Genomic DNA, 13289 nt, shown 5'->3' on the forward strand with positions numbered 1-13289 from the left:
ACTATCCATCTTCCAAGCGCTTCACAAGTTGATGATTATTATGATTGGTTTATCGATGACAAGCCTTGCGGTGGTTACTCTTCTAGCAGAACATGGGAGGTTCTAAGGCAAAAGGATTCTGTTAAGGATTGGGCTGATTTAGTTTGGTTCAAGGGATCAACTCCAAAACATGCTTTCCACATGTGGATTACGAATCTTGACAGGCTGCCCACCAGGTCGAGACTTGCATCTTGGGGGCTGCAATTTTCAAATGAATGTTGTCTTTGTGCTGGTTCAGTGGAGACTAGAGACCATTTGTTCCTTCACTGTTCTTTTACTCAAGTCCTGTGGGACTGCAGTTTTTTAAGGCTACGCCTCCCTTCCTCGACGTTTGACAGTTGGTCTTCTTTATTGGCATGGACAAAAGTCAGGAACAGATCTTCACCTCAGACCCTGCGACTCTTGCTTATTCATGCTCTAATCTATAGCGTTTGGAGGCAAAGGAACAGCCTCATTCACAATCAAATTGCAATACCGCCGCTCTCCATCTTTAGGGATATAGACCGGCTTATCATCAATTCCATATCAGCAAGGAGAAGTCTGAAGAATTTCAGAAATCTCATGCCTCTCTGGCTCAGTTAAAGAATCCTTTTTTTCTTTCCTGAGATTGTTTTATCATCAAATGTCGCCTTGTTTTTTTAATTTTTTTAGCAAGGTTCATTTCTTCTAGGTCTTATAATTTGTAACACCTACAATTTCATCTATTTGATGTTTACTATTTAGCAAAAATTTCTCGATAGTGTGATCTTACAAAAAATCTGTTTTCTATTAGAGTAGCCCAAGTAATCCAAAAACAGAAACCCGGAAACTAACACAAAATCATAAAGAGTTAATATCTTCATTACAATAATAAACATGAACATTCTTCTATATATTGATTTTCTCAGTTTTCTTCAACAGTTTCACTTGACCATATCTGCATGAATCACGACGTTTTATCATTTGTAGAAATTTTGCCTTGTTAGATCATTGACTTTTATATATGTGGTTGTTAAAATGTTTCTATCTAGAAAGGACAAAAGAAAGAGAGAGAAATTTCTATTAAATTTCCAATTTTTTTAAACTTGAAATACAAAATAAACTTGAAATATCTTTTATTTCAGAGAAAGTTTTTATTAGCAGTCTTAAGTTTCCGTAAATGGATTAGATTGACAGTATGCTAATAAATGCGTGTGTGCTTCACGAGCTTTGAACGACCCAACTTGTCCTTTATACGTAAAGGCCACTCTCTTCTTTTATAGAGGTTGGCCATTGATCCACCTTTGGAACATGGTAAAGGTTTCATCTGGCTTATACTCTGATGTGTGCCCACCTCCCTATAATCAAAACCCACATATTTATTAAGAAATACAGTTTAGAACCGCAATAAAAATATTTCCGAGTGGAAAAAATTGAAGAAAGAATAAAGACTTGCTTTCACAGTAGCAAATGTCATCTTATTGGCGTAAGTTCTTGTGTATCTGCAAGGAAGAGTCGAGTGATTTCAACATGAGTCTGATACAGCAATTATAAACAAGAGTATCCCAGTTTTGTTTATTAAAAAAGATTAGTATATATATACCCAGCGACTTGATTGTTGATCATCCATGGTCTCCAGTCATCAACGATGGAATAGTTGAGAGATTTTATCCAAACTTGAGTTCCAACTAAAGGTATTTCGAAATCGTGATCACCGCTATTCACCGAAAACATCACAAAGTTTACAAATACTTCAATCTATTTGGTAGGTATAAATATAATCAGCAAAAGGTTAAACTCTGAACCTGAAAATGAGAGAACGATAGCCATTGATGCTACTATACATATGGTAAGGTACGCTGCTTATAATGTCGTTAGTGTATGGAACACTCAAGTTACATCGTGTCCATTCCCTTATACTCTCCTGCATTCATCAATTGAGTATACTTTAATTCATTGTTTTATGCAGGTAACCAATAGGGCGTTCTTGGTTATATAAGAATCATCAATAATGTTGCTATACTATAATGTTTTAGTGAAAAGAACATTATTTTAGTTGCTATATATTTCATTTCAATTAGGATTAACGTACGTATATATATTACCTTATTGATTTGAAGAGCTTTGCGTACGGTTTCGTCATTAACCCAGTAGGTAGTTAATGAATACCGATAAATCTGTAAAAGCAGTCATCTTTAAATTCTTTTTTCTCAATGATTTAACGGTTAACATAGAGAATAATAGATTACTTACATAGCAATCTGGATTTGTAGTTTCTTCACACAACGGGTATAATATATGTGATTTGTATAATCTACTTGTACACTATAAAAGAACCACAAAGACTCTAAATTAGTGAGACACAACATCAATTAAGATTCCATTAATTAAGTGTATATATACGGTATACCTTATTAAATTCTTCAATAAGTTTCAAACATTCTGTGTTATGTGGATCAACTTGTCCATATTCTCCTTTGCAGATTCTCTTTAGCGACTATACGAAAGAAATTAGAGTTTTGGAACAGCTTGTTTTATTAAGTTTTCATTGTGGGGACAAGAAACAAAAGCATGTATGTTTCATACCTCATAGAGTTCATCAGATATCAGTGCCATTCCATGAGCATATGGAACGAGGTTATTATAATCAATTTTATAGTCTGTTACCGGGTTACCAAGCACATATCCCTGAAGATTTATTGGAGGATTGCAGCATTCATAATTTCCTGCATCATCATCATGTTTCTTCTGTTATAATAATTGATTGAAAAAGGGCTTGGGGGAATCGATATCATAAAACCATATATACCTTTTGAGATTTCTTGAACGGTAGTCGGAACAATCATACCGGAATAAGAAGCTCCGCCAACATAGAAAGGGTTGGAGGAAAACTCTTGATGCTTGCCTAGCCACTGCACAAATGACAACAAAAGAAAATGGCTCCTACTAAGAACCGTTGCTTCAAGAGACAATAAACTTTGTCAATAATTTACCTTTTGAAGAAACTCATGGATCCGTTTGGCTTCTCCTGTATCACTAGGTTTATTAAATAGTTGAGTTCTTGAATATGAGAAGCCAGTTCCAACGGGCTGATCCAAGAATATTATGCTTGAAGTCTGAGGAAAATGATGATCAAGAATTGATCATTAGGTTTTACTGATCGTTATATCAAGAAAACACACTTTTGTATTACCTTTGTCCAAGAATATGTAGTAGAGACCAAAGAAGGGAGAGTTCCATTGTAAACATCGAGCTTCATAGCCAGAGGCCCTGCTTATATTTACATATATAGAGTTACAAACAGTAATCAGAGACACAGAAGAAGGAGTTTATCGATGTTTTTGATCTCACCATTCTCATAAAGAAGGCCAGAGATGGCAGAGCAGCCAGGTCCTCCAGTTAGCCAGAGAAGAAGAGGGTCTTCTTTCGGGTTCCTCTCAGATTTGATGAAGTAGTAAAACAGTTGCACTTCCTCTTCCTCACCAACTCCAATATACCTTCATTCACAGGAAACGGTAACCGACTTTTAGGTTATCTCCAAACTCAGAACACGGATTTAACCAAATGAACAGATCGGGAACAAACCCGGTTTCAAGCTCAAAGGGAAGAGGACCTTCAAAACCAGGAAGGAACTTGACGATTGATGCAGAGTCAACATATTGCTTACTCAAGAATACAAAGTGAAGAAGCAGAAGCAGCGACTTCAGAGCAGAGGAAACGTAGTTGTTTGCCATTTCCTATTTCAGAGTCTGATTAGCAATGTATTACTGGATCTTTACGCCTACTCTTTATCTTTCAGTTTTGGTTTGTCACATTTTTTTAATGGATAAAATATTAAAATTTCGCAACCTTGATCCACCCACCATGTATAAAATTACTAAACAATCATCCTCGCTTCTCGCGATCGTAAAAATTAATTATACCAAATCATATTTTAGTTAAAACATTTTAGTGAAAACAATTATATAGTATCACTTTAATTTTGCTCTATTATTGAGTCTGACTCAAAAAGCAAACCAGATATCTTCAATGATCTGAATCCATTTTTTACAACGGCAAAGAAAAAAGGTCAAAAATTAAAATAGTATATCTGTAACACTCTATAAGCATGATTAATGCGAATATGCAAGGAAGGATCCGGCCAGAACTTTACTTCTCGCTGAGTTCCATCTATGTCTATTTCCAACTTTTTCAACTTTTTTTTTTGACATAATTATACACTGTCAAGTGTAAACAAACAATACCTCAATGGCTAATAAGATTGATTAAGTGAAGAGTCATCAATGAGGCATCTCTTCGACTTCTTCTCAAGAACGTAAAGCACTACTCGACGGCTGTGATAATCTGGATGCCATTGTGTTTGTTCCACACGTCCGATCGCGAAATCTTTCAGCGCGGTTTCTAAGAAGTACTCAAGAACAGCATCTGAAGAAAAGGAGCAAGCAAAATTAGACATTGTGTTCTTGTTACATTAGGTGACTGAAAACAACACAGAGAAAATTATTAACCATTCCGTAGTTCTCCTGATAGGAAGATTGTAGTTTGATCGCCGCAAAGTTGCAAAAGCGTTTTTACCAAATGGTGAACAGCTTCTTCGCTGTATATAACATCTGAGCCTAATACTACAAGTACATTCCAAATAAAAACGTTTGAAAAAATGGTATATACAGAGCAAAAGGGGATGAGATGAAACCAATAAGAATACCATAATCAGGGAATGGTTCGATCAAATCTGGATCTGGGTCATCTCCCCAAACTAGTTCCTGCACAGTAGCAGATCCACGTGTGTTCCCACGGTGCAAATTGGTTTGGATATTCTTCTTGAGTAGCCTCAATCTATCTGGAAGATCGGTGAGGACTACATTACCTCCCAAAAGTGCTGCGATACAACTGAAAGAAGAAACTAACTAAATGTTTCAGACGTTAATAGTAAAGCACAGAGGATAAAGATTTGCGGTTTTTGCTCACCCAACTAAGCCACAACCAGAACCCAACTCGACGATTTTCTTTCCTTCAAGAGAAAGAACCTTAGAGTCTACAGAATGTTCTAAGAACTTCCCTAGCACCACTCCACTGTCCCACATCACTGACCCGGTTACTCCAGGCGTGTTCTTCACAATACACAAGAAACAACCATCAGATAGTTTCTAACACGCTTCATGATCAACGCAAGAAGAATCAGTTTCTTCAATGTTAAGCTAAAGCCATTTCAAAAAAGTTGATTGTATCACTAAACATGTTCTAACAACATCCCAATCTACGTTTGATGGTTGCCACAAGACACATATACACAAACTCGTTATCTTCTCCAAACCCGGGCTCAATAAGAATCCGAAAGACGCATACTTGATTGCAATAAACACTAAAAGACGAGAAATTTCACACTGAAACAGAGAAGCTAAGGAGTTACCAATGAACAAGGAGACTGGAGAATAGAGAGTGAGTGGCCACAAGCATCGAGACGCAGCTCAAGAGAAGATTGAGCAACGAGGGCGTTTGGAGCAAAAGAAGTTGGCCCTTGAATAGCCCATATAACCATAATCTCCGCTGCCGCCAAATCGGATTCAGATTCAGATTCCGACTCCGCCGCCGGAAATCCACCGACTACTATCACATCTCCGCCGTAACCACTCATCTGTCGTATCTCCTCCACCGTCTCATCCTCCTCGTCCATTTTCTCAGCTCCAATACGCGCCGCCGAATTGACTCTCTCGGCTGCTTCCATATGCATCGACGGACCAAACAGACTCACACGAGCGAGGGGCACCAAAGTGAAATATAGCATAGTTTTGGATTTATCAACAAATAACAAATCTTTCCATATTCTCTCTTATTTACCCCAAAGATTTTATAAAATATCAAAGTACCCCACACGAAATTACTTTCTAGGTTATGCATATAGTCATTGTTACATTAGATTATAAAACACACAATAACTATATGTTTTATTTCATATAAACCGTTGATTACATCACAAACTTGGCATTCTCTCAAGCATAAGAATTTACCAAGATCTCACACTTACACAAAAGGGAACATCCTCGAGTTAGACTTAAGATGACAGTTGGAGTTTGAATCATAAGCCTTCTGAAACTTAACAGCGAAAGATTGATCAGTGCTAAGAACCAAACGTCGAACTCCAAGATTATCAGTCTCCAAACTCACATTAATACACGCAATAGCGGAGCTAATCGGACAATACATAAGCTTGTAAGCATCTCCATCTTCTTGAATCTGAAACCAGCTATTACCTTTACCTTTCTCACCACCAGTGCTTACAAAGCTCTTCCTTAGTTGCAAAGAGTGGTCGATTCGCCAGACCTTGGATTCAGGACATAACCAAACCGTGGAATCAAACTCGAGGTTGAGACTAGTTGAGAGCTGGACATGCTTGGTTTTAGTGTTGAGTGGGGAGAAAGTTACGGGAAGGCCTGAGACGAATGGAGACGATGATTGGACAATGTCGAGATTCAGACACAAGTCTTGTGTGTTTAAGTTTCGGTTCGAAGGGATAAGACCACCTCCGGTTCCGATCTTGGCCGGTATGATGTAGTATTGGACATTGGACTGAACCGGATGTCCTGCTGTGTCCAGGACTACTTGGCTTGGTACAGCATCGGCCGCTGAAGCTGCGGTCAAGAGGGCTGAGAGAACGGTGAGAGTGATGAAAGACAAAGTAAGCTTCTTCATTGGGTTAGTGTTTGAGAAATTGTTTTGTGGTGTGTGGATACTGGATAGCTTATCATATGTAAATTTATGTAACAAAAATAAATGCTAGCAATTGAAAAAATTTGTAACCAAACATTATTTGAAGTTTGTATCGTTCTTTATGTCTTTGTCATCCATCTCATTTACGCACGTTTTTCGCCTCCCAAAATCTGTGTAACGAATATTTTTTGTAATTTAGTAGCTATTTTCCAAGGAAACAATTATTGTTTGAATATGGAATCACTGCTCAATTATTGTTTTAACTATGGATTTACTACTCAATGAAACTAGTTTTCCCATGATGCAAGAACTTGCCGGATTACATTATCGTAGAAAAACAACAATCTTGTTTACAAACATTCCTACGTGAACCCAGTTGATAGACACCGTAAGAAAAGTTTGAGGTCCTTAGGTTTTTAACCTTCAGCTAAATCATTAAGCGATTCATCATGAAAATTTGACATTTCGAGTGAAATTTAGGTTATTCGATCTATACAACTAAATTTGCAAGGAGAGAATAGTAGTACACATAAAGACAAAGTAGGTTTTATGTAATTCATTTATACAAAGCAAAACACACATGACAGACTGACCATACCAGAAAAAGCGCACAAACCAATCACAAGTTGTTGGTATTGTCACAACCATTATTCAAGAGGCCATATCTTTGGCACTTTTTTGGTACAAGTTGTTAGTTAGTAGAAAGGGAACATCCTCAGCTTAGTTTTCAAATCAGGTTTTGGAGTTGCTGCCTTCTGGAACTTAACTAGGAGACCCTCGTCGTTGGTCAAGGCTAAGCGTCGTGCACCAGAGATATCGGTGAATATGCCAACGTTCATGCACGTAGCAGGAGATATGGTCGTACAATACACAATCTTGTAAAAACCTCCGTCAACTCGATGGATCTGGAAGCCACTTGGGTTTGATGAAACACCAGTGCTTATTATAAGACTCTTTTTGAATTCTTCAGAGTACACGACTCTCCACCCCTTGGATTCTTCAGGACACAAAAACCAGTTGGGAGCCTCGAACTCTATGGCGACATTATTCATTTCCTTAACAAACCATAACTCGGACTTAAATTTGATGGGTACGCCCAAGTCAAGGGGATCGTTTGACTGGAGGATGTCGAGAGGACAGATCTCTTCACTGTTCGAGAAAAGACCTCCTCCTCTCTCAGGAGTCGCAGGTACGATGTGATAAGTTTGACCAGGACGAAGTAAACGGCCTACAGAGTCCTCGACATGATTGTCTGGACGAGCTAGAGAGGGTACGGCCAAAGCGACCACGAGAAAGATGGCAGTGATGGATACGGTAGCCTTCATGGTTGTTTCCTGTTAGCCAATTGTGTTTTGGAGTTTGTTATAATTTTGTTTGATGTGTTTGAGAAGGTCACAAAGGGTATCATTATATAGAAGGATTGGGTGTCACAATGTCGATGGTGGTAAAAGATATCGATAACAAATCATTCACAAAAAGACGAAATTTACCTAGAAAATAATAAGGAAGTTTCAAATTTAATGATCAACTATATATTAGTTTAATTATAACGTGAAATTTGCCATAGCTGTCATTTTCTGACAAATAAATTATAAACATTCTGTAAACAATCAACACGGATATTGCTCTAACGAGTGTTAGAAAATATAGCAACGGTATAGAGTTTTTGTGAATGCGATATTGTTTAAACTTTTATGTAAATGCGAGTGTTTAAAACATTTGGGAGTATTTTTTTCCTCTACAACATATTGTTCACTCACAAAAGAAGGTGGAATCGAGTGAGAATGAATTCGAATCCCGATAACAGATGTTCTGATGTGTATTTCATATATAAGAGATTAATATCTATCGATGTTTGGATACCTAGCTCTACTATTATACCGAAAGTATGATGTCTCTCATACTTTCTTTTCGAAATACTTGCTCGTCACATCTTGTTCTTGCCACTAGCTAGATCTTGTGTAAAATACTTCGATTTGTTACACATTTACTCGATTGCGTAGTTTTTATGATATATAGGTCGATGAGAAATAACCACCTATTAAGGTATATATATAGATGTCACATATCGAACTGTGATCGAGAGATTCCACTCAAAGAAAAATTAACTATATATTTAGTTCTTTTTTTCATTTATGATTTTTGAACAAAATTAACTAAACATTTACGGTCCAATGACATTCTGCCACATTATACGATACTGAATATCACAAATATCAGTGGAGTGATACTCATCAGACTAGTATCAGACCCAATTATATGGCTTAGTCTAATAAAAAATTGTTTTTGGGTTAATGATACCAAGAAAAAATCACCAATGTACATGGTCTTACCTATTATATAGCACTAGGAAGACGCAGAACCAATCAAGTAAATCCACTAACTAGTGTTTCTCCTACAATGATTTTTTTTTTTTTTGTTAAACAGTTATGATTCTATAATGATCAACAACATTTGCACCGTGAAATTTGCAAAGCGTTCATTTCGGACAATATAAACTATAATAATTTGTGGTTGTAAATTATAAAATATTTTGTAAACAGTAAACATGTATTATTGCATTAAATAGTGTTTGTCCTATAATGACAATATTATAATATTAGTTAATTAATCACACTTTTCAGAAACTATTTATTTATTTTTTAGAGTATAATACTCCCTCTGTTTCACAGTCATTCTAATATTTTTTAAAATAAATTAAAAAAATAAATAAACAATTTTCATTTCTACTATTTATTAATACACAAATAATACCCTTCTAATTAATAAACTAAAATAGTAGAGATAAAAAAGAGAATTGATTTTAAAAACTGTATTGAAAATATAAAACGACACTCTTTGTTAAACAAAAATAAAATTTAAAACGATACTATTTGTGAAACAGAGAGAGTAAAATATAGTTAAAATTTTAATTATTTTCTGGAATATATCATAGTTTATATATTAATTGTGGTTTTAAATGATAGGGATTGACTATAGATCGGACATTGTCGATCCAAAGATGTAAAAAAAAAAAATGGTCGTGGTGGATGACAGAAATGTTTGTAAATTGGACTACCTTTTGGCTTTTGTTTTTTTTTTTTTTTTTTTTTTTGACATCTTTGGATCGACAAGGTCCGATCCATAGCCAATCCCTACTACGCGGGGTAACGCGACTTACTGGAGTCGAACTCCGGTGGAGAAGACGGAGTCAAATGGACTTAACCACTTGACTAAAGGCACATCTCCTCCTTTTGGCTTTTGTTTATTATTCATAACTTGCAATATGTAGTGGTGCTAACGAAAAAAACATAAAAGAAACCATCGGCGAACCAAACAATTACAAACCGTATTTAACATAAAAATAAATTTGATCAGTTTAGTCCATTCTCAAAATACGATGGTCTAGTCCACTAATTGTTTAGCCCTAAGTTATGGGTCTCAATGTTCTGGTCCACAAAAATTATCAATCTGATGATACATGTCAAGGTTTACAATAACTTCAACTTGACACTATATTAGTATAAAACAGTTATAGCAATGGTGTGAAGTGTAAGCAGTGAAGCGTGTAACAGTATGATTGAGCAACAAGTCAGGAGTCTCCGACTGACTCGGAGGCTTACCCTAGAGGCCAAGATTGTCTTAGCTGGCTCCTGCTGGCTCCTTATGCCAATTGTGTTAGAATAATCATTTCGTATATTTCTTTCATACGCATATTTTCTCTACTAAAAAAATACTTTTGGTCTGTAAGTCATAGAAAAAAACATGTAAAACTATTATTTTAATGTTTTTCTTCGATAACTAACTCTTATATATGTTGTAATTAAATAAAACTCGAAACAGACCACGTTTGCGGCTAAAAACGAGTGGTTTTTGATGCGGCTCACGAAGTCTCGTCGTGGCGCTTATAATATCGAGCTCTATGAGAAGCTTTAGTAGCCATTAGGCGGCTCCAAACCACACTTTTTTGACTCAGTTTTAGTGGCTCCATAAACTTTGACCTTACCTTCATGATTCCTTCACCGTCACGTTAACCAAAAAGGCTACTTGAGGTCAAAGCAACCTCGCAACACTACAACGACGACTCTTTTTTTTTTCTCTCTTTAATTATAATGCTTAACATTATCGATTCTTCTTTTATTTATATTATAATTTAAATTTTCCTCAGTTGCTGCTTACTTGTTCTACAGTCTTAGCTGTAAAAAACTGTATATAAAACTCTCCACGAACTCTCCACACACACCGAGACAGAAGAATTGGTTTTAATGGCGGAATTTGCAGGAGAATCTTATTGGCTTCTCTCGGGTGCTGCTGCATCAACCACATTTCTTGCTTTCATCATCATCTTCTTCCTCGCGGGAATAGCAAGAAGAAAGAGAAGAGAGCCTCATAGGCTGCCTCCGGGAAGCAGAGGATGGCCTTTGATCGGAGACACCTTCGCTTGGCTCAACGCCGTCTCTGGTTCTCATCCTTCAAGTTTCGTTGATAAACAAATCAAAAGGTTCGTCTCTTTGCTCCGGAAACCAAAAAAAAAAAAATACTCATAAATGCTCTGCTTCGTTTTTTATTAATACACCAAGAGTTCTGATTACATATAGTGGTTTTATTGATTTTAGGTATGGGAGGATATTCTCGTGTAGCTTGTTCGGGAAATGGGCAGTGGTATCAGCTGACCCGGCTTTTAACCGGTTCATAATGCAGAACGAAGGCAAGCTGTTTCAGTCGAGTTATCCAAAGTCTTTCAGGGATTTGGTTGGGAAAGATGGAGTGATCACGGTGCACGGTGATCAGCAGAGACGGCTTCATTCGATTGCATCAAGCATGATGCGTCATGACCAGCTCAAGACTCATTTTCTTGAGGTTATTCCAGTGGTTATGCTTCAGACATTGAGTAATTTCAAGGACGGTGAAGTCGTGCTTCTCCAGGATATCTGTAGAAAGGCAAGCGACTGAAGATGAAAAAAGCCTTAAAGTCTTTAAGAGAGTTTCTTGATTTCTGATCTTTGTTTTGGTTGTGTTTCAGGTTGCCATTCATCTTATGGTTAACCAACTTCTCGGTGTGTCGAGCGAATCAGAAGTTGATGAAATTTCTCAGCTTTTCTCCGATTTTGTTGATGGATGTCTCTCTGTTCCTATCGACTTGCCTGGTTTCACATACCACAAAGCAATGAAGGTAAGTTTTAAACAATCCAAAAGAAAACTCCAAACATCTGACTCAATGGTTGACTTGTCGCCTTGGAGCTAATTTGCTGAGATTTGTTTGTTTCTTATTCAGGCACGAAAGGAGATCATAAGAAAGATAAACAAGACGGTAGAGAAGTTGTTGCAGAACAAAGAAGCATCAGATACTGCTGGTAATGGTGTACTTGGAAGATTGCTTGAAGAAGAAAGCTTGCCAAACGAATCCTTGGCAGATTTTATCATCAATCTACTGTTTGCCGGAAATGAAACCACCTCGAAAACAATGCTGTTTGCGGTTTACTTCCTCACTCATTGTCCTAAGGCCATGACCCAACTCCTGGTACATATAAGGCCTCTTGAATGATAACAAATTAGTTCCTCTTGCTTCTCTGTTCTGTTTAGTTAATGAAACGTTCTTCAAAAGAGCAGGCGGAACACGATAGGCTCGCGGGAGGAACGCTAACATGGCAAGATTATAAGACAATGGACTTCACTCAATGCGTAAGTAAACTAAGAAACTAAGAAGCCCAAGAAACTGCTCTGCTTCTGGTCTTAGATGATAAACCTTTCACTAAATGCTTTCTTGATTTCTCAACAGGTAATAGATGAAACACTCAGGCTTGGGGGAATTGCGATATGGCTTATGAGAGAGGCGAAAGAAGATGTCTCATATCAAGGTACGTTATTGCGTCTTTGATTATTGGTATATGCAGGCAGAAACATGGTCTAAAAATCAACTCTTTTCGATTCTTATGCAGATTATGTCATTCCCAAGGGATGCTTTGTTGTTCCGTTTCTCTCGGCAGTGCACTTAGATGAGAGCTATTACAAGGAAAGTCTCTCCTTCAATCCATGGCGATGGCTTGACCCTGAAACTCAGGTTTTACTTTGCGTTTGACATTGAAGCATTACTTCCTAGTTCCTACTAGTCTAGAAGTTAACTTTCATTGGATGTGAATGCAGCAAAAGAGGAATTGGAGAACGAGCCCTTTCTATTGCCCATTTGGTGGAGGAACTCGGTTTTGTCCAGGAGCAGAACTGGCTCGCCTACAAATTGCTCTCTTTCTGCATTACTTCATCACCACATACAGGTCAGTACTCAGTACCTGTTCTGCTTCTCAGTTTTAATTTGTCTGAATCCAAAGCTAATCCATTCTTGTTGCATCTTCAAGGTGGACACAACTTAAGGAAGATCGTATCTCCTTCTTCCCTTCGGCTCGTCTAGTGAATGGCTTCAAAATCCAGTTGAACAGACGAGACAGTGATCCTCGGAATCAATAAAGAACCAACACTCTCCACCTCTGTAGATCTCTTTGTATTGATGTATATTCACTCAAAACCATGTGACTTTTTGTAACTCCAAATTTGTATAATAGTGTTTTAACTCCAAAGTTGCGTACTCTATAAAACTCAACACTCCAGTA

At 37.2% G+C, this 13289-nt stretch overlaps 5 protein-coding genes across 8 annotated transcripts; 1 reads left to right on the top strand and 4 right to left on the bottom strand.

Moving 5' to 3' along the window:
* Window positions 1-1068: 1068 nt before the first annotated feature.
* On the bottom strand, window positions 1069-4331 carry LOC9324984 (serine carboxypeptidase-like 6). 3 transcript variants are annotated; one of them, XM_021034714.1, is made up of 14 exons: window positions 4242-4331; window positions 3583-3734; window positions 3349-3494; window positions 3191-3267; window positions 2991-3113; window positions 2807-2909; window positions 2584-2723; window positions 2408-2494; window positions 2251-2322; window positions 2103-2174; window positions 1803-1921; window positions 1601-1714; window positions 1454-1499; window positions 1069-1355 (listed from the first exon to the last, which is right to left on the bottom strand). In XM_021034714.1, the coding sequence occupies exons 2-14, from the start codon at window positions 3729-3731 to the stop codon at window positions 1275-1277; spliced, it is 1329 nt and encodes a 442-aa protein (XP_020890373.1). In that variant the 5' UTR covers window positions 3732-3734; window positions 4242-4331; the 3' UTR covers window positions 1069-1274. The 3 variants fall into 3 exon arrangements, with proteins under 3 accessions (XP_020890373.1, XP_020890372.1, XP_020890374.1); XM_021034713.1 differs by lacking the exon at window positions 4242-4331 and having other exon boundaries at window positions 1110-1355; window positions 3583-3874; XM_021034715.1 differs by lacking the exon at window positions 4242-4331 and having other exon boundaries at window positions 1110-1350; window positions 1450-1499; window positions 3583-3874.
* Window positions 3649-5818, bottom strand: LOC9324985 (protein-lysine methyltransferase METTL21D). Of its 2 annotated transcripts, XM_021034717.1 has the most exons (6): window positions 5408-5818; window positions 4966-5108; window positions 4703-4887; window positions 4506-4619; window positions 4242-4422; window positions 3649-3734 (listed from the first exon to the last, which is right to left on the bottom strand). In XM_021034717.1, exons 1-5 carry the CDS (start codon window positions 5780-5782, stop codon window positions 4250-4252), a joined length of 990 nt encoding a protein of 329 aa, XP_020890376.1. In that variant the 5' UTR covers window positions 5783-5818; the 3' UTR covers window positions 3649-3734; window positions 4242-4249. The 2 variants fall into 2 exon arrangements, with proteins under 2 accessions (XP_020890376.1, XP_020890375.1); XM_021034716.1 differs by lacking the exon at window positions 3649-3734 and having other exon boundaries at window positions 4007-4422.
* A 105-nt stretch (window positions 5819-5923) lies between these two features.
* Window positions 5924-6786, bottom strand: LOC9324986 (bark lectin). The gene has a single exon (XM_002888877.2). The coding sequence runs from the start codon at window positions 6685-6687 to the stop codon at window positions 6019-6021; it is 669 nt and encodes a 222-aa protein (XP_002888923.1). The 5' UTR covers window positions 6688-6786; the 3' UTR covers window positions 5924-6018.
* Window positions 6787-7231: 445 nt separating this feature from the next.
* Window positions 7232-8169, bottom strand: LOC9324987 (kunitz-type trypsin inhibitor alpha chain). The gene has a single exon (XM_002888878.2). It carries the CDS (start codon window positions 8028-8030, stop codon window positions 7401-7403), a length of 630 nt encoding a protein of 209 aa, XP_002888924.1. The 5' UTR covers window positions 8031-8169; the 3' UTR covers window positions 7232-7400.
* A 2269-nt stretch (window positions 8170-10438) lies between these two features.
* LOC9324988 (abietadienol/abietadienal oxidase) lies at window positions 10439-13264 on the top strand. Its single transcript, XM_002887433.2, has 9 exons — window positions 10439-11185; window positions 11301-11625; window positions 11708-11857; window positions 11960-12205; window positions 12295-12366; window positions 12464-12542; window positions 12624-12745; window positions 12829-12956; window positions 13038-13264. Exons 1-9 carry the CDS (start codon window positions 10950-10952, stop codon window positions 13144-13146), a joined length of 1467 nt encoding a protein of 488 aa, XP_002887479.1. The 5' UTR covers window positions 10439-10949; the 3' UTR covers window positions 13147-13264.
* Window positions 13265-13289: the final 25 nt, after the last annotated feature.

Source organism: Arabidopsis lyrata (assembly GCF_000004255.2).
Source record: "Arabidopsis lyrata subsp. lyrata unplaced genomic scaffold ARALYscaffold_2, whole genome shotgun sequence".
Taxonomy (NCBI): Eukaryota; Viridiplantae; Streptophyta; class Magnoliopsida; order Brassicales; family Brassicaceae; genus Arabidopsis; species Arabidopsis lyrata.

Bases quoted from the DNA above. Each gene is read 5' to 3' on its own strand.
- LOC9324984 (XM_021034715.1), bottom strand. From the start codon at position 3,731: ATGGCAAACAACTACGTTTCCTCTGCTCTGAAGTCGCTGCTTCTGCTT. The intron at 2,724-2,806 runs GTATATATGGTT...ATGATGATGCAG, and splicing joins CGTTCAAGAAATCTCAAAAG to GAAATTATGAATGCTGCAAT. The intron at 2,175-2,250 runs GTAAGTAATCTA...CTGCTTTTACAG, and splicing joins CTACAAATCCAGATTGCTAT to ATTTATCGGTATTCATTAAC.
- LOC9324985 (XM_021034717.1), bottom strand. From the start codon at position 5,782: ATGCTATATTTCACTTTGGTGCCCCTCGCTCGTGTGAGTCTGTTTGGT. The intron at 5,109-5,407 runs GTAACTCCTTAG...TGTATTGTGAAG, and splicing joins TCCAGTCTCCTTGTTCATTG to AACACGCCTGGAGTAACCGG. The intron at 4,888-4,965 runs GTGAGCAAAAAC...TTCTTCTTTCAG, and splicing joins TCTGGTTGTGGCTTAGTTGG to TTGTATCGCAGCACTTTTGG.
- LOC9324987 (XM_002888878.2), bottom strand. From the start codon at position 8,030: ATGAAGGCTACCGTATCCATCACTGCCATCTTTCTCGTGGTCGCTTTG.
- LOC9324986 (XM_002888877.2), bottom strand. From the start codon at position 6,687: ATGAAGAAGCTTACTTTGTCTTTCATCACTCTCACCGTTCTCTCAGCC.
- LOC9324988 (XM_002887433.2), top strand. From the start codon at position 10,950: ATGGCGGAATTTGCAGGAGAATCTTATTGGCTTCTCTCGGGTGCTGCT. The intron at 11,626-11,707 runs GCAAGCGACTGA...GTTGTGTTTCAG, and splicing joins TCCAGGATATCTGTAGAAAG to GTTGCCATTCATCTTATGGT. The intron at 12,206-12,294 runs GTACATATAAGG...TCAAAAGAGCAG, and splicing joins AGGCCATGACCCAACTCCTG to GCGGAACACGATAGGCTCGC.